Source organism: Chanodichthys erythropterus, chromosome 18 (assembly GCF_024489055.1).
Source record: "Chanodichthys erythropterus isolate Z2021 chromosome 18, ASM2448905v1, whole genome shotgun sequence".
NCBI lineage: Eukaryota > Metazoa > Chordata > Actinopteri > Cypriniformes > Xenocyprididae > Chanodichthys > Chanodichthys erythropterus.
The window spans coordinates 23830171-23853273 of record NC_090238.1 but is presented as its reverse complement, the minus strand read 5'-3'; the positions used below and the strand labels follow the sequence as shown (position 1 = coordinate 23853273).

Sequence of the window (23103 nt, the reverse complement as noted above, 5' to 3'; positions counted from 1 at the left end):
AGTACTCCATAAACTCACTCACAAAAATTTTAATGTCATATATGAACATGTCCCTTTGTATTAAAAATGCTGAGATGTTTCAAAAACACAGTAAACCAGGTATTATATAAAAAGTAATAAAATAGTGCAACAACTTTTCAAATGACTTTTGCACTAGACAAACTACTAAATAACGGAAACAACGGAACATCTGAGGCTGCAGACTAAGATTATAAGCACCTCAAGTCTCAGTTTGTTTTACAAATCTAGAGCGTTTTCTCACTGCTTACAGTGGCCTGTTACGAAAACATCCCCTATGTATAAGACATCTCATAATACCATGTTTTTGGGCAAAACCTCTGGGGAGCAACCATTTCAGCCTGAAGGGTTAATTTTCAAACAAATGTCCAGAAATGTTTGAATAGATCAAATGTCAGAGTACCAATTTAAACTGTATTAGAACTACAGCCTGGGTTTCTAACATAAAGAAACAGTTATGTACAGATTTCACTGAATGGGCAACTAAGAGGACACATCACAAAAATCTTACCACAGCTTTACTGAACCTTGCTGGAGTCCATAACTTAGTTTTGGCAGATAGTATTTTCTTTCCTCCAGTTTGTGCATGTTGTGAAAGAATCAGTTTCCAAAATGAAAAGCACTGGATTCCCTCCAATATTTAGTGTGTTGTCACATATGCGAAGCATTTGCCACCATGTAGTCATTTTCCCCTTGAGACACACGTAACACGCAGCTACATAACATGGCCTCCAAAACCAATAGTTAAGATATGCCAACATAAGTGAACATTGTCTAAAATTCGAAATGAACAATGACTTTCGTTGTATAAACTGAGAAAACACTAATATATAATAATACTGTTTTTATACAAATTTACAAAGAATGCAATAAAAGTTCATTGAAAAAACACCATTACGCAGAACGTATGTATGGTGTGAATAATGGACAAAAACAAGACGTGAAGATGTGACTCCATTAAGTCTTTCTTTCGGTTTCAATGCCCAGCAGGGCATGAACGGTCTCTAAAGGAACCCCTTCGGGTGCCTCAATGTGCATCATTGTGCCATCAGGCCCGTTGACAATGACGATGCCTTTGGCGGCTAACTCTTCTGCGCTCTGCATGACAAGCCCCTCTGCTGTCTGGATAACAACCGGAGATTCTTCCTGCACCACCTGACTGGCCTCGGGATCCTCGAGAGCGTCTGCCTGGCCGTCTTGAACCTCTTGCTGAGCGGGTTCTTGCGAGTTCTTAAACTCCGAGTCGGTGCTCAGAGCCTGTTCCAGCTGTTTCATTTGATCCGCGATGTCGACGGTTACGCTGCTGTTTAGAACCTTGGAGATGTCTGGATCTTCTACGGTTTTTGTAGCATCAGAATCCGAAGAAGGCACTTCCGTCTCCATAGGCTCTTCTTCTGTCCTCGGCGGGCTGGTGTTTTCAGCGCTCTGTGTAGCGTCTTCAGCGGTCAGGTCTACAGAAGTCAAGTTCTCCAGTCTGGTCAATACCACCTGAGGCTTTCGAAGCACAGAGCCATCAACGGTCTCGTCCTTCTGGATACCATTCTGATTAACTTGATAGCCGTTGGTTTCTTCATTGCAGTTCTCTATTTTAAACCTTTTTGCAGGAGGCAGCATTTTGGCATTCTAAGGATAACATGAAGGATAAATATGATTACCATACACGGTAAACAGTGTTTTGTTTATATAAAAGTATGAACACACAACAGCTCAAAGTGGAGAGGTTATGTTATGGAGGTTCAAAACCCACAAGAAGCAAATCATGATAAAAATAAATAAAAGTGTCTACTATATCATGTTAACTCTGATATTAGTAAATTTCATTCTGCTTTCTAAAGGCAGAAAAATTAAAAGCTGAACACAGAAGAACTGCGAGAGGCGTTACACTTTCTTCCTGAGGTGAATACGGAAGGCGGTCTGGGGGAAGCTAGTTTTACATTTACATTTATGCATTTGGCAGACGCTTTTATCCAAAGCGACTTACATTGCATTATACTATACATTTGTATCTGAGTATGTGCAATCCCTGGGATTGAACCCATGACCTTGGCATTGCTAGTGCCATGCTCTAACCACTGAGCTACAGGAAAGCAGCTAGTTATTTTACTTTATAACGTGGAAATAAATATGGATATGCAAAATCATCGCTTTGCTTAAGAAGGCCTTTATTAACCCCCAGGAGCCAATTGGAGTACATTTATGATGGATGGATGCACTTTTTTTTTAACTTCAAACAGGTGGTTTCCGTGCACTGCCATTATAAAGCTTGGGAGCAACAGGGTGATTATTAGTATAACTCCGATTGAATTCGTCTGAAAGAAGAAAGTCATATACATCTAGGATGGCTTGAGGGCGAGTAAATCATGGGGTAATATTCATTTTAAAGTGAACTAATCCTTAAAAGGAGTCTTTACTGGATTTATCTGTGCACAGAACGTACCTCAAAAGTCCGTAGACTCTTGGTGGCCTGATTTGCTCGTGGCTCTGACTGATTTGTCTTTTGACTTTGTTGTCCCTCCGAGGAAGTCAGGAGTTTCAGTGCATTGGGATCAGTTATACCCAGAGATTGTAAAACCTGGAAAGACAGGAAATGTGTACGGTATGTACTCAATTTTGATCACAAAGCTGCAATAATTAAATGTCTAGCAATTACTTACTCCCATGTTGTTGACTTCAATAGCTGGCCGGGAGGCTGGTGAAGTGTGCAAATATTCAAGTGCCATCTTCTTCACTTGGCTGTGTAGTTGTTCAAACTCATGGTAGACGCTCGGGAACTGTTGCTTTGATGGGTAGCCCTTTTCCACCTATAGGGTCAAGGGCACTGTTAGTGTGCATGAAATGCTTCCAACACACGTAGTAACATGGTATTTTACATTTTGATTCAACAGTGAGAAATGGACACAATACAAAATTCAAAAATCTATCCCATGTTTCAGAATATCTAAACATACCTTCATCAGCACAAACTCCCATACAGTCATGACTCTGGCCAGACGTGGAAGAACAATCTCCATGAGATCCTCATCGTCATACTGTTTAATAAACTGGAGAAAGATAGTCAGTATTAGTATAACCGCAGTTATACTAAGTATTAGTATTAGTGGTTTAATGAACTGTTTAGGTGAGAACTGATACAGCCATGAGAATATTTACCACTGCATTATAATATCTTTGTGAAGATAGTAGAATAAAAGTTTCACTTTAATTGCTTAAACATGGTAAGAAATTAACTTCAGTCAAGGATAAATTAAAAATTACAGTCAAAAGTGTCAATCCTATCTCAATATTCAATATGATTTAGAAGTATCAGTTCACACTGAAAATTTGTGACATTGACCATGTGAATCGATTTGTAAAAAATAAGACTACTAAAAGAATCTAAAGGCATGTTCACACTAAGGACAATAACTATAAAGTTTTAATAGTTCTAATTCTATGAGAATAAGGAAGTCCACATCATGACTATAACGATAATAACACAGAATCACTCGTTGGAATCACTTCCAGAGCAATGTTTTCCAGTAGATGAACACTAAAAACACTGACAGCCAATCAGAATCCATCCTTCTTTAAAGAGCTCAAGCTTTTAAATTGGCAGACGACATAACTGCAGTGACTATAAATAAAAGTTAATGTGAATTGGTGTGGCCTCCAGTAGCAGCTCCTGACTGTAAATTTAGGTAGGGCAGATTCTGGGTCTTAGTGCTAGTTTATGATAAACATTTGGTAAGTTTTATATTCTAATCACTGGACACAAGCAGTTTCCTTGCGTAACACTGAAGGTGGCAGTCTAATGTTGATCTTATTATTGCCTTAATGTACTACTTATTGCTTTCAAGTGTTATTTTAGAATGTTACAAGTTGAGGAAAAATTCCAATGAGGAAAAGTCATTTCTATTCTCAGAACAAACATAAAACTCAACAAAACTATAAAGGTTTTTCACATAAGCATGTTTAAAATTTCATTAATTTGATAGGAAGAACAGAGATGCCAACTAATTACTGACCTGATGCAGATACACATAGCTAAAGTTTGTTATTGTCTTGGTCTGGAGCAAGATTTAAGAAAGGTAACGTGAAAATAAGCGGGGCAGTCTCAAATCTACTCCAATGGCTCTCAATTAGAGATGCAGTTCCATTTTTCATCACAGATTTACATTTAAATCTATGGGGTGCTGAAGAGCTGGGCAGGGCTCAGGCACCCGCTTACCCTGCTTAGAATCATAATGCATGCCTGCCGAAGCCATGCGTTAAATTGCACTTAAAATAGTCTAGAAATTCCAAAAATATTTGTTACAGAATGCTGAAAACATTTACAATTTATTATTGATTCAGTTTATAGAGGTCCTTGTTTTGGATGAATATTTTGGTGATGCTCTGCCCCACCTGCTCCACCAGATATGAGCCACAGTTAGTGGACGCTAATATAGTTATTGTACTTGATCTGAATGAGAATTTTTTTTTTAAAAAAACAACAACAACAACAAAAAAAAACTAAAATTAGAAAAATGCAAAAAAGAAGTATTATCACAAGTTGACTTTTGAACCCCACTGTATCAAGCAAAATACTGTTATGACATTTGGCTTATATCACCCAGCCCTCACCATAAGCACTTTACTCAGCATGTAACATGATGTAACTTCCTCATAGGTGGAAGGCATCAAACATGTGAGTGTACCAACAGCAGAGATGATGGTGAGAAGTCACTATAACAAAGCATTTCTTTAAAAAACACTTGACCTAGAATGTAGGAATAAATTATTTGAATAGTGCAAGCACACAGATGTATAGCAATCATACTTCTTTTAGCCGATTTCTCTGTCTTTGTGCTTGCTGCTCCAAGCTCATTCCTCCTGGGTACTTGGGTGGCCGTCCTGGTCGTCCTCTCTTAGGTGGCCGACCAGGCCTCCTTGGACGGCCAGGCCGTCCTGGTCCCCTAGGCCGCCCAGGTCTCCTGATTTCTACCTTGCCAATTTCTTGAACCTGAAATATTGTTAACAACATGTGATTATTTGATGAATCAGATAAATACACCCATTATCAAGCAAGCAAAACAAATCATCTTACTTTTTGAGTACTGAGTGTTTTCACATGACTAGTATCGGTGACTTCAGTTCCCGAAGGTTGTTCGTCTCTAGTTTTGGAGAGGTCTTCTGCTTGAGGTGGCGTCGGGTTCTTGTCATGTGTGGGATTTAGCTTATAGTGTCTATTCAAACCGGCGACGCCGATGTACGCTTTATCACAGGTATCACATTTAAAGGATTTGTCACGTAGATTGAGGGTTACATCTGAGCTCTTCTTCCTGTGTTCTTCTCCTTCCTCATCCTCCACGCTTATCTCAGAGTAGTCATCCGAATCTGATTGGTGGCTTTCTGCCAAGTCCTCATTCTTAATAAACTTGTAGTCCTTCACCTTGTGCTTAGGTGGTCTAGACACCCGACCAGAGCGGGTCTGGATTTTTTGAGGCTTCTTCTGGCGATTCTTAACTTTCTGTGTGTCCTTTTCAACGGGTGGAGTTGAAGTTTTTGTTTCTGCAGTAATAACTTTGGTAGGCATTGTTATCTTGGCTGGAGGAGATAAAACTTTAGGAGACGGCACAAGGACCTTTGGGGTAGGAACAACCGGCTTGGCTGGTGGACTCTTGACTGTGGCTGGTGCAGGGACGTGTACCTTGCTAATTGGGACAGAAATGGTGCTAACCACAGGTGACGGTTTCTGAAGGAGAAGCTGAATAGGAGGATCGCTTGGGTTTTGTAAGAAATATTGCTGCTGTCCTGGCACAGGGGTGATATGGATGATCTGTGGGCTGCTTAATGTTCCTACGGTTGAAACCTTCACCAGCGGCTGACCGGCTGACAGATTCTGCGACTGTAAAATTGTTATTGGAGTTGTCTGCCGTTGTTTACTGTCTTGCTTCAGAGGTGCCTGCACTTGAATTTGGATGGGCTCGGCTGCCTGAATAATTTAAGGTGTGAAAAAACATTAACACTGGAGATAAATGGCAAAATAATATGCTTACACAGTCTGTGGACTAATTCATTCATGTATATTAGAATATCCGACTGAATTTATGCAGAATACTAAACAGAAGGTAGGAGGATGCATTTGACATAACACTATTCTGCCCAAATATTATAGAATTACAATTATTATACAACAGTAAAAACAGAGACGTTAATAAGATCTCATGCCAACAACAGTCTAATAGGATTTAAAAGTACTTAATAGTTTGTATAATTTCTTTAGACAATACATATGCATGAATAAAAAGATGTATAGAGAAAAAGAACTATATACAGAAAAGTGCAAAAGGTGCCAACACTTGTGGAAGAAAGCGCAAAAGGAAGCGAGGAAGTACAAGTAGGTAATAGGATTGTACAAGGAAGTACAAAGGGAAAAATGTTTGAAAGGAAGTAAAGAAGCAAATGCTTGTGAAATGTACAGAAGGAAGCATGGAAGGAAATCTGTAAAGCAAGAGGAAGAGAGGGAGGAATTAAAGGAAGACACTTTTGGGGAAAAAGGAAGTATAGAAAGAAGTATGTGCTGAAGAAAAATAGTATGGGGACAGGAGTACAGAAAGGAAGGAAATGCAGAAAAGGAAAGTACAGAACGAAATACTTGTGGGAAAAGGGAGATGTACTTTAATCTGCAGAAGAAAGGAAGTACATATGGATGGAAGGAAATGCAGAATAATTCAAGTACATGAAGGAAATACTTGTGGAAGAAATTAACAATATACACGACAGGAAATAGGAAAAGGAAAGAAAAGGAATTACTGTTTCTAGATTTTCTTCAGTCCCATTCCACACTGTACATAACTGGATCTTCTTGTAATACAATCTCTCTGACTTATGAAAGCCAATATCCTACCTTCTGGGTGGTCGTGTTGGCTCCATTCTGCGACTGCTGCAGCGCGACCTGTTTGGCGACGCTCTGCAGCTGCTGCGACGCGTTCTGCACGATACTGACTGGCTGTGGCTGGATCGCTGTCGCCAACTGCAAGTTACTGGATTCCAGTGTAATGTAGGACGTCTGCTGCGATGTGACAGCTCTCTGCAGTATCTTCGGGGTAGTTGTATGGGTCGTAGCTGGCTCTGTCTGGGCGATCACCTGTGCTTTACTCACTATAACCTGCTGCACGTCCACGATAGGGGACGTGGAGGGTTTCACAACTGTCTCAGTCCCTGCCACATGGACTAATTGTTGTTTGGCTAATTGCTCGATTAGTTGCTGCTGCTCCTCGGCCGATAAGCCCGAGCTCTCGACGAAGCTGCCGTCGGGCTGCACGTAAATGATGGTGGTCGTCGGTGCAAGAGCGTTTAAGACTTCGCCGCTTACAGTGGTGCATTCTGCCGTCACACCGGCCTCTGCGGTGGCCTGGACATAGGACGTTATGATATTCGGATCGGTTATCACCTCACCCCCTACGATTTGCCCGATCACCTCCTGAGTACCATCCACAACTCTGACATCCACCGCCGACTCGCTGTGCATTAACTCGGCGAGGCCTTGATCAACGCCCCCTTCTGCGGTGGACGGCGTTTTGCTTGCGTCGACTTCATTATTGTCTCCCTCGGCTTGTGTCGTCTCTGGCTGCGGCAGAGGTCCGCTCGCGTCGAGATTTTCCATTTTCGCTGCAGCAGATTTGGACGCTGAATTATTATCGTCTTCATTGTCCGCCATTTTGTTTACAGGAGCAAAACTTGCTAACTGACGTAGGGATCTTCACAAGAGCGCGAAAAGAAGCTGTTTGCTTGCAGGCGATTAATACTCAAAATGTGAGTAATGTGTGCAAGATTAATTCAAAGCCAAGTCCAAAACATCTCAAATTAGGAATACGGTTATAATCCAGAGACGCTCGCGAAGGTAACGGTAGCCAGGCAATTGGTTTTCCCGTCCATGCCACTGATGACGATAGCACGGAGGATGGGTAATAACAAATTACGTCATTTCCGCTTTAAGCGCGCCGTTCTTTCCTTTATCTCTTTAATAAGGCATATTTTACCTGGTTACCGCTAATATTGTCCTACTGCCTTTAAACAAGAATTATTGTTAAGATGTGAAGACACTTCTCATGAAAAAAGGGTTTATTATTCGATGAAAAAAAACTTCTTTCATATTGAATGATGGAGAAACACAATTTGAGAAGTATTAAATAACTTTGGGACACACCTTAGTCAACAATTGTCCCTTTTTCTGATTAATTCCTATCACTTTTGACATTTCATAATATCTCATGTATTACTATGAATTGTGTACAGTAGGCATATCTTATACATTTAACAATATTTTTTTATCTCCATTTTTTTAACCCAACATATACATTAATATGGAAGCCTGTTTACGCCAGAGTTTAGCAAAAATATTATTCAGTAAATCATAATAATGAGAGACTTTCTTATAATAATGTAGCCTAGAGTAGATTTAACTCATAATAGTACATAATTTGAGATGTGTTGGTTGGGTGAAATGTTTTTGATTTTCAGAAGAATAAACAAGAATATAATTCTCTCTGTTGCATGTATAAACACTGTTGGACATTGTTAGTGGATAAACTATGAGAGTGTGAAAATTGTATTTCTTAAAATTTATACAGGGACAAAAAATGCCAATAGCTGAATAAAGACTATAAAATGCTGGGTTAAAAACAACCCAATTTGGGTTGAAAATGGACAAATCCAGCAATTGGGTTGTTTTAACCCAGCGGTAGGGTTAAATGTTTGCCCAACCTGCTGGGTAGTTTTATTTAACTCAACTATTGTTTAAAAATTACTGTATTGCTTAATTAAAATTAACCCAAAGTATGTTGGAAATGATCATTTATTAATGTTCAATGAATAATTATTAAATAATAAACATTTATTAAATTGCTTATTAATAAATGTATATTAAAACTATTAAATTTATATTAATAAAATATTAAAGCTTATAAGCATTCACCTTTTGTCTATTATTGTTCTCTAATTGCATCTGGTTTTTAATTTCCCAACTATTTGGGGTTCATTTTAAGCTAGCCATATAGCAATTTTAAAATAATAGTTGGTTTAAATAAAACTACCCAGCACGTTGGGCAAACATTTAACCCAACCGCTGGGTTTGTCCATTTTCAACCCAATTTGGGTTGTTTTTGACCCAGCATTTTTTAGAGTGTATATCGTAGGGAAAGCCGTTATATGCACACAATCCAAAATATTTATTATTAAGACTAAAACACCATAGTAGGTTAATGTTGGTGTGTTTGTGAATCAGATGATGTATTTCCCCTGAGTAAATTACCTACATATTACAGTAAATCTCCAGCAGGGGGCAGGAAGACTCCACTTTTACATTTCTCAATCCACATTTCATGGTCTCTTTTGTCATGCTGAATCACTAATAGGAATTTTTTTTTTTTTTTTTTTATCACATTGTTGCTATTATTTTAATGGGCCAAAATACCCTCAAACAGAGTAACACCTATAATATAATAATCATCAAGTCCACTAAACAAACATGTTATTATGCCTTCAAAATATGCCATTTTCTCACAAAGACTTGTGCAGTCCAAACATTTTTTACAATATAATAATACATATTGTATATAATACAAAATAATACACACAAAAAACACCTTTTTTAGGTGGGAGAGAAAAATTTCTTTCAAAACCTTTTTTTACTCCCAAGATATTTTTCCCTGTAACTGTGCGATACTTAGATAATGGTCATGTGCGAAGAGTAATAATATTCAAATGATATATTATTTTTAATGATCATGGCAAATGTTATCCCAACAAAAAAGCATTCAGCCAAATTTTATTTTATATATTAACATAAGATTATTAGTAAAGACTCCACATGAAGTCATTGGACCAGCTTTACGATTAAATGATTTAGAAATCAATTAATAATTCAAATCAGTTTCATTGATATCAAAATGTATTCTACATGGATGTAATCCTTTCTTACCTTTCTTTACTCCAGAAAAGACTATTTTCAAACATCTTAATTGCCTACGTTACTTAACGACACAGCAGCTTGGTGATCATCACAATCTGATTAAGAAATCACTCTAAAGACAGCATGGATAAGTCCAGTTCATCCCTCAGCCAGCCCTCTAATGGCCACCATTAGTGACATTGTGGGATTAGCCTGCACAAGTACTTTATGTGATTCAGGATTTTCTCTTAGTGAGAGTGCATGAGAGAGCTGCCATAAGTCCTAAACAAAGAAACTAGTATTGTCACAAACAGCTTATCTACGTCTCTGTATACCAAGAACAAACTAGTTAATAAAACACGTATCACAGTATAAAAGCAGTGAGTTCATTTTAGTTTTTGAACAACATTTATTTATTAAACCATGTCTAGAGCAATATAGAGAAATGTAAATGGCTAATATGCCTGCAGGATCAGCTGGGTGACAGAGATGTCAGAAAAGCGGATAGAGATACAGTATTCTGTTGCTATAAGCCTAGCCTTATCACCCCAGATGTCAACTAATTAATTACGCAGACACTAAGTAAATTAAATTACAGTGCGTATCAATAATCTGTTGACAGGCCTTGGTAATAAGGGCATGGAAAGGATCAACAACCCAGATGAAATAGAGAGCATGTGCAACATCCTTTTGGATGGTTCTTCTAATCAGCACAAATCCTGATTGATTTCACAATTTACGGATTAGCCAGAGGAAGACCTATATATTTTCATTTATTAGGTTTAAACATGGCAATTTTTATGGCTAATATTTAATTATGTGCAGTCGTAAGATAATTACCATGCTTTTCTCTATCCTGTTATGTGAGGATTTTTAAATTATAAAGCATCCAAGAATGGCTAATATCTGCTTGACTGGAATTCTGGGTCTTATTCATTCAAAATATCAGTGCAGTAATTCAGGAGAACTAGCCTCTTGAATGGATGGATGGATGGACGGACGGACGGATGGACATATGGATGGATGGAAGGAAGGAAGGAAGGATGGATGGATGGATGACTCTAAAAATGCTGGGTTAAAAACAACCCAAGTTGGGTTGAAAATGGACAAACCCAGCGATAGGCTGTTTTAAAATGAACCCAAAATGTGCTGTAAATTAACATCTATTAGTATGTTTAATAAATGAGCATTTATTAATAAGTTTAATTAATTATTATTAAACAATTAAATTGCTTATTAATAAATGTCTTTTGATTATTATTGTTTCCTCTAGTGTCTGATTTTTACACTCTAAAAAATGCTGGGTTAAAAACAACCCAAGTTGGGTTGAAAATGGACAAACCCAGCAATTGGGTTGTTTTAACCCAGCGGTAGGGTTAAATGTTTGCCCAACCTGCTGGGTAGTCTTATTTAACTCAACTATTGTTTAAAAATTACTGTATTGCTTAATTAAAATTAACCCAAAGTATGTTGGAAATGATCATTTATTAATGTTCAATGAATAATTATTAAACAATAAACATTTATTAAATTGCTTATTAATAAATTTATATTAATAAACTATTAAACTATTAAATTTATATTAATAAAACATTAAAGCTTATTAATAAACATTCACCTTTTGTCTATTATTGTTGCCTCTAATTGCATCTGGTTTTTAATTTCCCAACTATTTTGGGTTCATTTTAAGCTAGCCATATAGCAATTTTTAAACAATAGTTGGTTTAAATAAAACTACCCAGCAGGTTGGGCAAACATTTAACCCATCCGCTGGGTTTGTCCATTTTCAACCCAACTTTAACCCAACATGTAATTTCCAACCTATTTTTGGTTAATTTTAAGCCAGCCATATACACTCTAAAAAATGCTGGGTTAAAAACAAACTAAGCTGGGTAAAATATGGACAAACCCAGCAGGTTGGGTTAAAAGGGACCTATTATGCCCTCTTTCACATGATGTATTATAAGTCTCTGGTCTGGTCAAGTTTCAGTTTAAAATACCCCACAAATTTGCCCCTATTTGAGGGTGAGTAAAAACATGCCTTTTACTATATTAATATATTGCTGGCTAAAAAAATAAATCCAAAATTGGTTGGAAAAAATGGCTGGGTGAAAACAACCCAATCCCTGGTTTTGTCCATATTTAACCCAGCAGTTTTTAGAGTGTAGTAATTTTTAAACAATAGTTGGGTTAAATAAAACTGCCCAGCATGTTGGGCAAACATGTAACCCAACCACTGGGTTTTTAGATAGATAGATAGATAGATAGATAGATAGATAGATAGATAGATAGATAGATAGATAGATAGATAGATAGATAGATAGATAGATAGACAGACAGACAGACAGACAGACAGACAGACAGACAGACAGACAGACAGACAGACAGACAGACAGACAGACAGACAGACAGACAGATAGATAGATAGATAGATAGATAGATAGATAGATAGATAGATAGATAGATAGATAGATAGATAGATAGATAGAGCTAGCCTCAGTGAGAGCACTTTATCTAGGACTGCTTTCATGCTCTCTCCCATATGTCTGTTATGCATCAGTCCTGCTGTTTAATCTGTCCAGATTGAGGCCTCTCAACTGTGTCGGATTACGCTCAGTGACACAGAACTGTTTAGGCTACATATAAATGATTGTTACTCCAGGCAGATAGAGCGAAACATTGCAAAATGCAACAAAGAAAATGATTTTAGTGCAAATTTGGATTTTAAGTACTTCATTATAGCATCATGTAACCTTTAACTTAAACTGATTCTGTATGTAAAAAAGTTCAGTTTGTTCATATTTGTTCTCTTTTAATTATGATTTAAAACACAGTTGATGTAAAACAGGTTAGCATTGTTCATCCTTTTTTTAATAATTTGTATTGCATTTTACATGTTACGAAAAAATCACATAATAAGACTACAGTACATTGATGTATAGTTCAAACAATACTGTAGCAGGCTATCTTAATTTACAATATATACAGCAATACACTCTATTACAACTTTTAACCACCGAGAGTTTGATGGGGTTCTGTACAAAATGAAAAAGAATAGAATACTGTTATTTCAAAGCGCAGGTCTTGATCAATTATTTTCTGATAATGACAATATTAATTTATCCTGAAATTAAATATCCAAACATTTAATCTTATTTAATTGAGCTGTTCTGCAAACAGCACTGAGTACGCTGGCAATCAGTATTCAGTACACAGTATTCATAAGAGTTTTTGTAGGCCTATATTTAAAAAAACATTTTATCAGTCACTGGCATGATGGACTGATGCCACCATCAAAATACTGGAAAATTTTAAGAGGTTTTGATCTTGCTAAATGAAATAAAATGCAGAGGAACATTGAGAATCAAAAGTCCAGTGTTATCTTGGAGACAGTGCAGGAATATGAGGAAGAGAAAATAGCCCAGATATTTTCACACCAAGCACATTTTATGGCATTACGAAGAAACGCACAATCTAAGAACTCTTTTCCTCTTCTTTCGCATCTATCTGTTCGCAGGACTTCTCCTCTGTCAACGACGTCTCCATTTTGTGCTCTAGTCTCTCCGAGGAAACGGTTCCCAGCACTTTGGCACTGTGCTCCTGTGCTTTTGCCCTGAGAACAGCAATACTGTTCTCCCTCAGTTCCTCTTTAGACATAGGTGACTCTGTCCTCCTTTCTTCAGCCTCGGCCTCATCCGCCTTGGGATTGGTGGGTTTCATCTGAGTGACATCTGACTTCTCATGTGGTTGGACTGCAGCAGTCTCCAAGGACTTCTTGTGCATCCCTGCAAAGAATGGTGGGTATTCGTGTTTAGAAAAGCAGCTGGTGGTAGGAAAACCATCTTGAACTGGAAATAGCAAGAGAGATTTTAGATTTAGTGACAGCATATGACTAATCTGAGCCATGAGAGTCACGAATAAATGGATGATAAGAAAAAAAGATGACTAAATAAAAAATACAGTAATATTATTTTTGTTGTTTGTTATTAGAATTGAATAATTTAAGTAAAGCCTTAGTATTTTATTTTCAATTATAGAATAGCAAGCGTACAGAGTAGCTTGCTACTGGTGGTTGCAGGAGTTAAAATTTTCAAGCCATGTAACAAAATCTAATGTATAATGTTTGTCATCTTAAGGCTTCAAAAAATGAAATTATTGTGGGTTTATCAAATATAAGGGTCAGCACTACACATTATCAGTTCAAGCTGCGGAGACACTGTGTATTCGTGTAACACATTGATTTATATCTTTTGTGTGTGTGTGTGTGCACGTTTTTGTGATTTAAGAGGACACAAATTTGTATAATGACAAGGGTATTATGCTGTTATTACGACGTAAACATGAAATATGAGGACATTTCATGAGTGCTCATATTTAAATAGCTTTAAAAACATACTAAACAATGTTTTATTAAAAATGTAAAAATGCAGAATGGCAGAATAGGTTTAGGGGTATAGGGGGATTGAATATACAGTTTGTACAGTATAAAAACCATTATGCCTATGGAATGTCCTCACTTTGATAGCACAACAAACCTGTGTGTGTGTGTGTGTGTGTGTGTGTGTGTGTGTGCTGTTGTATTTTATGTATTATCTGTTTTTAAATTTGGACCCTGAGTCTATAATAAAGTTTGATGATGGTGATGATGATGATGATGATGATAAAGTATAGCAATTTAATTATATGGCTAAACTTTTTTTGCAATACAGTAAATTATTGCTGCAAAGTGGTTAAATACAATTTAAAACATGCTAAAAATATGACATTTAAATTATGGACTGAGAACATTATTTTAAATGTAACCAAATTACTTAATTTACAGGTTTAAATTCAAAATGCTTGTACTGGTTAGACAATTTTGCATATATAGATATGATGTAGATCTGCTCTCAGAAATTTTGATTCATAATGTTCATGCATATAAAGCTGAAATTCAGCAGTGCTGGTGACAAGTGAAATACAATATTTAGAGTATAGGAAAGGCTCTGAATTAGAGAGGACTAAAGATTTATAAAATTCATGCTGCAATTAGTTATAATGATGGTGAATTATAAAGGTCAATAAAAATGAAAATAAAGGTGTAATAAATAAATAACTAGTCTTAATGTGCTCTGGAATACCTAGAAGCCAGGGGGCACAGGAGTCCATGATGCCATCTTTAGCAGACTTCAGTATGGACTCGGGCAGCGGGATGGAATGACGCACCATTGCGCCGTAGAGCCCGTACTCCGCCATCACGCTGCTGCGACCCCAACACTTCTCCCGCTTTCTCCACTTGGCCCTCCGATTTTGGAACCACACCTGTCCATAATTAAATGTATATAGTTTATTAATAAAGATAGCCAAAAAAGTCTAGTCTATATAGGAATATTTTAGGCGGAATGACAGACATTCATATGGAAAAGATGAAAAGTAAAAGGTGAGGTTGTCAATCTGTCTAAAATATTTTTCTGTGCGCTTGTTTCAGCAAGATAATCAAACAGATTTGAAAAAACATGAAGGTGAGTAGCCTAAATGATGCCATAATTTACATTTTTGGGTGATGTAACCCTTTTAATTAGGATAATCGAACAAACAACAGCATGCTGTTGAAATTTTCAACACAAATCTAGAATAACAAATAGCCAACGTAATTTCCAGTGTGCCAATTGAAAACAATTTTTAGGCTATGGCTTATCAACTACCACTGTCATATTGTAGGCATATGTGGGCCTGTTACATGATTGCGCAAACAGTTTAGGCAGGCGGGCAGCATATAGGCTAGTGTCCATTTCAGATAAACGACACGACGCGCAAAGCGCCTGCAGTTCAGTCCTGTCATGACGCGACGCGAGCGCAGGTTGATCAGCTATCACAGCAGTTAACCAGCAATTGCCCTTCACTAATTCTAGCTGCTAGCAGAGCTGACGGAGGGAGGGAGGGCGAGGAGGAGGAGGAGGAGGAGGGGCTGTCGGGTCCAGAGAGGCCAGACATTGGATAAGAAATTATCAAAACCATTTTCCAATCTTTTCTGGTAATGCCGATGATGATAGCCCTCATTTCATGCAAGATACTTTTTGAGGAGAAATTGGTTATCGGGCACTCAAAAGAAAGCGCGTGGAGACAGCGATGAGAGACGACCCCAAGGGCACGCAGAAGCTGATTGAAAAATAAGTTAATTTCGAGCCCAATCGATGGTGGACAGGCGGGCAAATATCACGGGAAATTAAACGAGCAGGACCCGAGAGAGCAGCGCCATTGACCCGTGCTAATAAATTCAATGTAGTTATTTCATTTGAACTCCCCACATCTCGCCACATCCCTTCCATCGGAACACGACGGGCTTTTCTCATTTAACTAATTACACTCGATGAGAAAATTAGATGTTAATTTTACTTTGGATTGAAATAGAATTATTTATTTATTTCCTTATTATTTATTCACTGAGAGGCACGGTAATGAGAAGGAAATTAAAAGGCGTGCCAGCAGATGGATGGTTCAGGTCACACAGTAATCTTCTTCCGCCTTGATTGCTTGATTAGGTCGTTAGCGCCTTTCTCTCTCTCTCTCTCTCTCTCTCTCTCTCTCTCTCTCTCTCTCTCTCTCTCTCTCGCACGCACACACACACACACACACACACACTCTCTCTCTCTCTCGCTCCCTGATGAGGCCGATGAGATATTATCTGTCCTAGTGGGATGCTGAACTTGATCAATATAGTCAGTGTGCGAATTGTACAATGACTTTCAGGGTGGTCGACTATTTTAAAGGGATTTCGATGTTTTTACAGTCTTCCAACTTATTTTAGCTTACTAACTATTAAATGTCATTTTCGAGGCGCCATTTAGAGAAATAATTATCTAAAAAATTATAGGCTATATCTAAAAAGATATTCTTAAATATTTTTATTTAGAATGTAAATTTATAAAGTGATACATAGTATTTGTCATTATCGACTTAAACTAATCGAAAAGTAAAGCGCAAGCATTATTATTAGCCTATTATTAGGCTATTGTTACACTCTGACAAACTTGTGGAATAATCTATCTTTAATAATCACAGAAACTTTTGAAACCCCTTTTGAAATATATGCTCATAGGTATGAAAAGAAATAATAACTTTCGAAAAATCCCCTCACACTCTTAAAAATAAAGGTTCTTATTGGCATCTATTGTTCCATTAAGAACCTTCAACATCCATGGGATCCTTTCATTCCACAAAAGGTACAGTCGAAAAAAAAAATCAGATTTTAAAAAATGTTCTTAACACTAGAAAAAAAAAATGGTTATTTTAATAACTAATAACCAAAAATGGTTCTTCTGTGGCATTGCTGGAATTTGCTGGGGTCCTTTTGTGGAACGTTTACTTTTAAGAGTGCAGCAGGGCTAATTAGAGTGCTCTAACCCCCATAAGACCACTGATTTACCTTCTGCTGCTGACGTGAATCATTTCCCTCCCCAACTAACCCCTACACAAACCACTATCCGATTAACTAAATGCACGCAACATACAGCATACACATAGGGTCACTCCAAACGGAAAAGATACTTCAGGCACAATTTCCAGATCATCACACTGGCAGAACCTCCTGAGAACCTAAAGGCTACACGGCTTTTAAAAGGTCAGTTCTCTGAGGAACCAACAAGTTCCTGCACGAACTCTAAACACTGATACATCAACAATGGGTCATGCGAGGAAAGGTTTTGAGGCACTTCAAAGTTCCTTGATTAGGCCCACAAAGCAGCATATCTGAAGGACATCTCCGAGAGCATCTTCATTTATAGTGTGTAAAATAAGATTACCTATATGGGCTCAGTCTAAAGACCTATTTACCAAATCCAACCCAAGATTAATTTATTTTATTGCATCAGTCCTTTTTGTGTGTGTGTGCTTATTAATATCCTAATTTTTAAGTGTAAACTTTTCCTTGGAAATAATTTAAAACAATATGTTGAGATAGCCTACCTAATTAGTCATATTGATGTAAAAATAGGAAATAAATCAAAGCATTTTACGAAAGTAAGAAAGAAAGAAAAGAAAAAGAAACTGGCGTGATTGCAATTTTATAAGACATCAAAATATTTTTACGTCTTAATGTAAAAAAAACAAAAATAAGAAAACATTTTCAATTTTTATTTTGGACAACATGTGCTAATAATAAAAGTCAAATAGCTTGTCACGAAAAATGATCACATAGGCAACGCCCGCATAAAGAAAAAAAAACGATTAGGCTTTTTGTTTAAAAAATAAAAGAGCGTTCGATGGCTGTCGTTTCCTTATATTCTCGTTTAATTCAAGCGGCGAGTGTTCGTTCCTTACCTGTATTCTGTCCTCGGGAAGCTCGGTTTTCATGGCCAGCATTTCTCTGGCGTACACATCCGGATAATGAGCCTCGTTAAAAGCCTTCTCCAGTTCTTCCAGCTGGTAAGATGTAAATATTGTTCTACAAAAGAACAACATTCAATTGTCATAGGAAATCAATATTAGAAACATCACGCATAAATTGTATTGAAATAACTACTCAAATTGAGTGAAACAGTGTCGAGGTGTAAATGTTTTCTTTTAGGTTTTAAATTAGTTTAACGAACAAGAAAATTGTGTCTAGCCTATTCATTTATTTTGTTCGAACATTTAAAATAGGAAAAAAACAAAAATCATAATTAATATTATTGTAGGTGTTTCTAACTGTAATTGAACTATAAAAAGAAGCTAACTGCCTCGTACAAAATTACAATATAAAAATACAAATCACAACGACAATGTATTATTATTATTATTATTATTATAAAGGAAAATAGGCTATTTTCACTGCCCTTTAAAACCTACGAGCATTTAATTAACTCGTTACGAAAAAACAAAACAAAACAAAACAAAACATAATTAGCTCTCAAAAAAAGGCACAGAGATCTGGGCATCATAACCGCAGTTCGTCAGTTTCCCAAATGTTCTTTTCCAGTTCGTATACCCGTGATTGCCAAACCGAGGAATATTTTTTTTTTCAATTCCTCTGTTCCAGAAATTTAATTTCATTCCGGCAATAATGCTAAAAATAAGTGTCAATTTACATTCGTTCAGCCTACCTGTGTCGCCTCTTTTTTCTCTTCTTGCTCTGACTCAGTGAAGACTTTGATATTTTTCTTTCGCTTGAAGAAACATCCTCTGAATCTGTAACAGTTGGAGGAAATGTCATTCAAAATGGCTGAGGCATTTTCAAAATGTAAAATATTTTAATTTTAAAAACTGCTATTTAACACTTTTGACAAATGTTAATAACTTGTGATTTGTAGGAAAATATAATATCTAGCCTATTATTATAAATCATTTAAATAAAACAGACAACAGGTTGCAAGGCTTTTTATTGCACATTTCCGTCTTGAAAAAATGTGTGGCCTATAAATAGCAACAACAAGAACTGTATTGATATTAGCCTATTATTAAGGCCTTTCTCCCTTCAGTTAACATAATGACAGGGCACTATAACAACAAGAAATTGGACCTTTGTCTTACAAAGGACAAACCCCGAGCGGGCGTTAAAGGTGAATTTCGCAGGCCTGTACCTGAGCTGGCAGACTGGTTATTTTCCAGCGGGCCCACTGTCCTGTTGAGCGGCTGTAGATGGACGTTCTGCGCGTCTGACAGCACCTCAAGAAACGCGGGCTGGCTGTAGAACGATGGAATACCTCCAGGGCCAATTAAGCCCATCCCGACCCCGACCCCAACACCAACACCAGCTGGACCGAGCATCGACCTGCTGGCTAGAAGGTGCGCCCCGGCAGGGAACGAGTCCAGTGTGCTCCGCGGAGCCGAGGACGGCTCTTTATTTAGTCCCAGGATCTCCTGGATGCCGAAGCCCGTGCATTTAGGCGGATGTGTGGTGCTGCTCTTTGACAGATGTGGATTGTTATTTCCCCCGTTCTCAGCGGCACACACTGATTTTGATTTGTTCAAACTTTCCGACAAAACAGCCCCATCCTTTCCTGTCATGGTGCCTCTGAGACTATTCCCTTCTTCACATACGAGTCGGTCCCTTGTGCACAGGCATCCACGGTGCAATACGCATGATCCCTCTAGAAATTCTCCTTTTATCCAACAGGTCCATCCCAACAAGGGTCAAAACTCAACAGCCAATCAGCGGCGAGTGAGTGATTTAGAATTCCAGTGGATACAGGATGCTGCTCTCCCTGTTTGTCATGCATGATATCATTTCATTCACATCACATTTTGCTTGCAATTATGTGTTAATCAGGCATTTAACCAAAATTAGAAAATAAAATGAGATCACTTCGAAATTATAGCCTATTTCGAAATAAATTCAGTCGTAATTTAATCAATATCATAATAAAGGCTAATCTTCGATAACCAAATTTTCTGTTTGCTTCAACATTTTAGACGAGTTATGTCTATTTTTAACGGGTTTAGGAATCTGTTTTACGTGTATCTATGATAAAATAATGGGAATATTTTGTCTGAAATAAAAAGGACACCTGGACAACGGAAAAGCCTATAGGTAAGACAAATGTCGTCAGCAATGACAGACCGATCAGAAGCATTACAATAATTGTTGTGAGAACCAAATCAAACAGTAGGCTATGATGAATGAAGTTATTCACGCAAGCAAACAAGAAAATTTGACAAATTAGTTATTTTATTGAATAATACAACTAATAAAACTATATATAATTTAATATAAGGTCGAATGTGTCCAGTTGAGATTGCTTAGTTTAGTTTAAAGAACTCCTGAAGGGTTCCACACGTGCGAACGTGCGAGGATTTATAATTCCTAAATCGCTAAATATTCCAAATCCATTTTAGGTTTAAAATAAAACGTTTCGAGGTTCAAGGATCCAAACATAAATGGGTCATGCAAATTAGCAAAACATCTTTAAAAAATAAGTTCTTAGAATATTATATGACAAGGCTTCCTGCATGTTTGGGAATGACACTGAATTTTGAGATTAAAAAAAAAAAAAAAAAAAAAAAAGAAATATAGTAAAAAATTACGGTAAACAACTAATTTTTCAAGAAATTCATCTTTTTTAAATTTATATTCCCCCCATGAAAACATGTTCATGGTGCAATTTATAATTTCTGTATCTTCATCCTACCAAATAAGAACAAATGTGCACTTAAACGTACATTCATGCACTTAATATTCATAATCGTAATAGTCATATCACATAACTGTAAAATTTTCATGATAAGAAATTCAGAGAAATCAGCTTAATATAATGCAATATATTTAAATATAATTAATATGAAATTTATATTTAGTCAATTGTAAGCTGAAGACCAGCAGGAAGTTGTCCAATATTATGACCATAAAAATATATGCTTATATAAAGATAAATGCAAATAAGTTTAATTTTAAAGGGTATTTAGTGGGACAAATCCAGGTGAATTTGGACATCTTCCATTATTCTTCATTATACACTTTCAGAACTGTTGCATATAAAACATAGTCGATACCCATCTGAACAGACTGCAAAATATAGCTTATTCTAATTACATCCAAGTTTCTTTAATACACCGAGGTCTAATCAGCTATTACTAAAATTACAGTGGGATTTTGATTCGTTTTGCAGATAATTTGTGGCACAATTTGGACATCTGGACAGATAATTACTGGAAGATAATTTATGGAAATGAGCAGCGAGCCGTTGATGGAGACAGAGATAACACCAATCTTATCAAAGTGCCATGTGCTGATGCATAAATAAACGTCATGATTCATACGACACCAGCAGAACGTCAGACGCGTGGCGTCAGAGACACACTAGGGAAAGCATCCGAGCGCGCGCTCCCGAGAGAGTGTTGTTTTTCTGGCTAATTATTAATAGCTACACTGAACACACTTGAGATGTTTTTTCACGACGAAGTGGCCTGATAATAACCATGCCCTGAATTTTACTAATAAAGGTGCGCTGTAATCCTGTTTGAACTGTTTATCAGCTTAAAAATACAGAAAAGCCATGTGATTTTGTGGCCTTATGGGACATTATTCAATTAGCCATCCATGCTAATTCTTTGTTGGCCTGGCTCCATGGCAATTACATGAGATGATCATCAAAACTGGCAGCCACACAAAAGTAAAGTTTAATCACATATAGGAATACCGCAAATGCAGACACATTGAGAAACAAACATGTAGTAAAGTGCAAGAGAATGAAACTTCACGCAAGAGTTTCCTTGTCGTATCAAAGCATTAAACTCCTCTCCGCTGAGCAAAATATTACAGCTGCAATTACATGAGCACCAGTTGAAACTAATTAGAAGCCATTAAGTGGAAATTTCATTAAGGGTAATGAAGAAATCAATGTTATCAAGATATGCTAATGACACATCACCCGTTCTAGATAAACCCATCTATTCACAAGACTCGCGCTCTGTCAAAGCAGCCTGTCAATTACAAACTGCTTCCTGCCCTCTCGTAGCCACAGCTTCTGCTGTAATCTGTGCCGGGCTTTGTTGTTTATTGTGAGCTGGAAAAAAAAACCCACTCTCCCTCCACGGCTTTTAATAATCCATCTACATATGAAAATGACTGCATCCTGATTTACATGCATAAGAGGACAAACTAATAAGGCTGTAGATTAAGGAAAGATTTAGTTCAGTCATTCGTGTAGATTGGGTGGCCTATCAAAGACTGGAAGATCTGATGGTGGCAGATTAAAAGGCAAACAGCTGTTGCAAAAAAAAAAAAAAATGTCCCTCTTTCTGTGAATATTCGGTCTCTTGTGGCCTCATGTCTATTGCCTACTTATTTTAAGTGAAATCTGCCATCTCCATCATACAAACACAAAGCTAGTGCTGGAGATACTGAAAAAACGATTGCGTTAGTCAAACAGATGGATGGTAAATTACACCGTCGCCTTGACCTCTGTGCAAAATGGGACACAACCCCTGTGTACTTTTTCAAAGCTGCTAAAATGAGAGTTTGTCCAAACTTGTAACAATTACAGCATGATGTGATGCATACAAATAAAGACCTCTCTTATATTGAAATGCTTGACAGCTATTTGTCTTTACGAAGAACTTGGAAGCTGCTGGAAGGTCACCGCAAGGTAATGAGCTTTGGAATGGGGCTGTATTAGGGACATTGTATTGCATTAGTCCGTCCCCTACACAGATTGCTGCATGGTGCTTGATCTTCTCATGCCAGGCAATCTAAATGAAGAATCACTTGTGCTCTTCTG

At 37.3% G+C, this 23103-nt stretch overlaps 2 protein-coding genes across 2 annotated transcripts; both read right to left on the bottom strand.

The window, feature by feature from the left end:
• Window positions 1–31: 31 nt before the first annotated feature.
• On the bottom strand, window positions 32–7926 carry znf839 (zinc finger protein 839). The gene is made up of 7 exons (XM_067368063.1): window positions 6887–7926; window positions 5084–5971; window positions 4817–4999; window positions 2967–3059; window positions 2673–2819; window positions 2456–2590; window positions 32–1641 (listed from the first exon to the last, which is right to left on the bottom strand). The coding sequence occupies exons 1-7, from the start codon at window positions 7697–7699 to the stop codon at window positions 976–978; spliced, it is 2925 nt and encodes a 974-aa protein (XP_067224164.1). The 5' UTR covers window positions 7700–7926; the 3' UTR covers window positions 32–975.
• Window positions 7927–12794: 4868 nt separating this feature from the next.
• On the bottom strand, window positions 12795–20910 carry vsx2 (visual system homeobox 2). The gene is made up of 5 exons (XM_067367809.1): window positions 19468–20910; window positions 18991–19075; window positions 18230–18353; window positions 15052–15232; window positions 12795–13716 (listed from the first exon to the last, which is right to left on the bottom strand). The coding sequence occupies exons 1-5, from the start codon at window positions 19892–19894 to the stop codon at window positions 13406–13408; spliced, it is 1128 nt and encodes a 375-aa protein (XP_067223910.1). The 5' UTR covers window positions 19895–20910; the 3' UTR covers window positions 12795–13405.
• Window positions 20911–23103: the final 2193 nt, after the last annotated feature.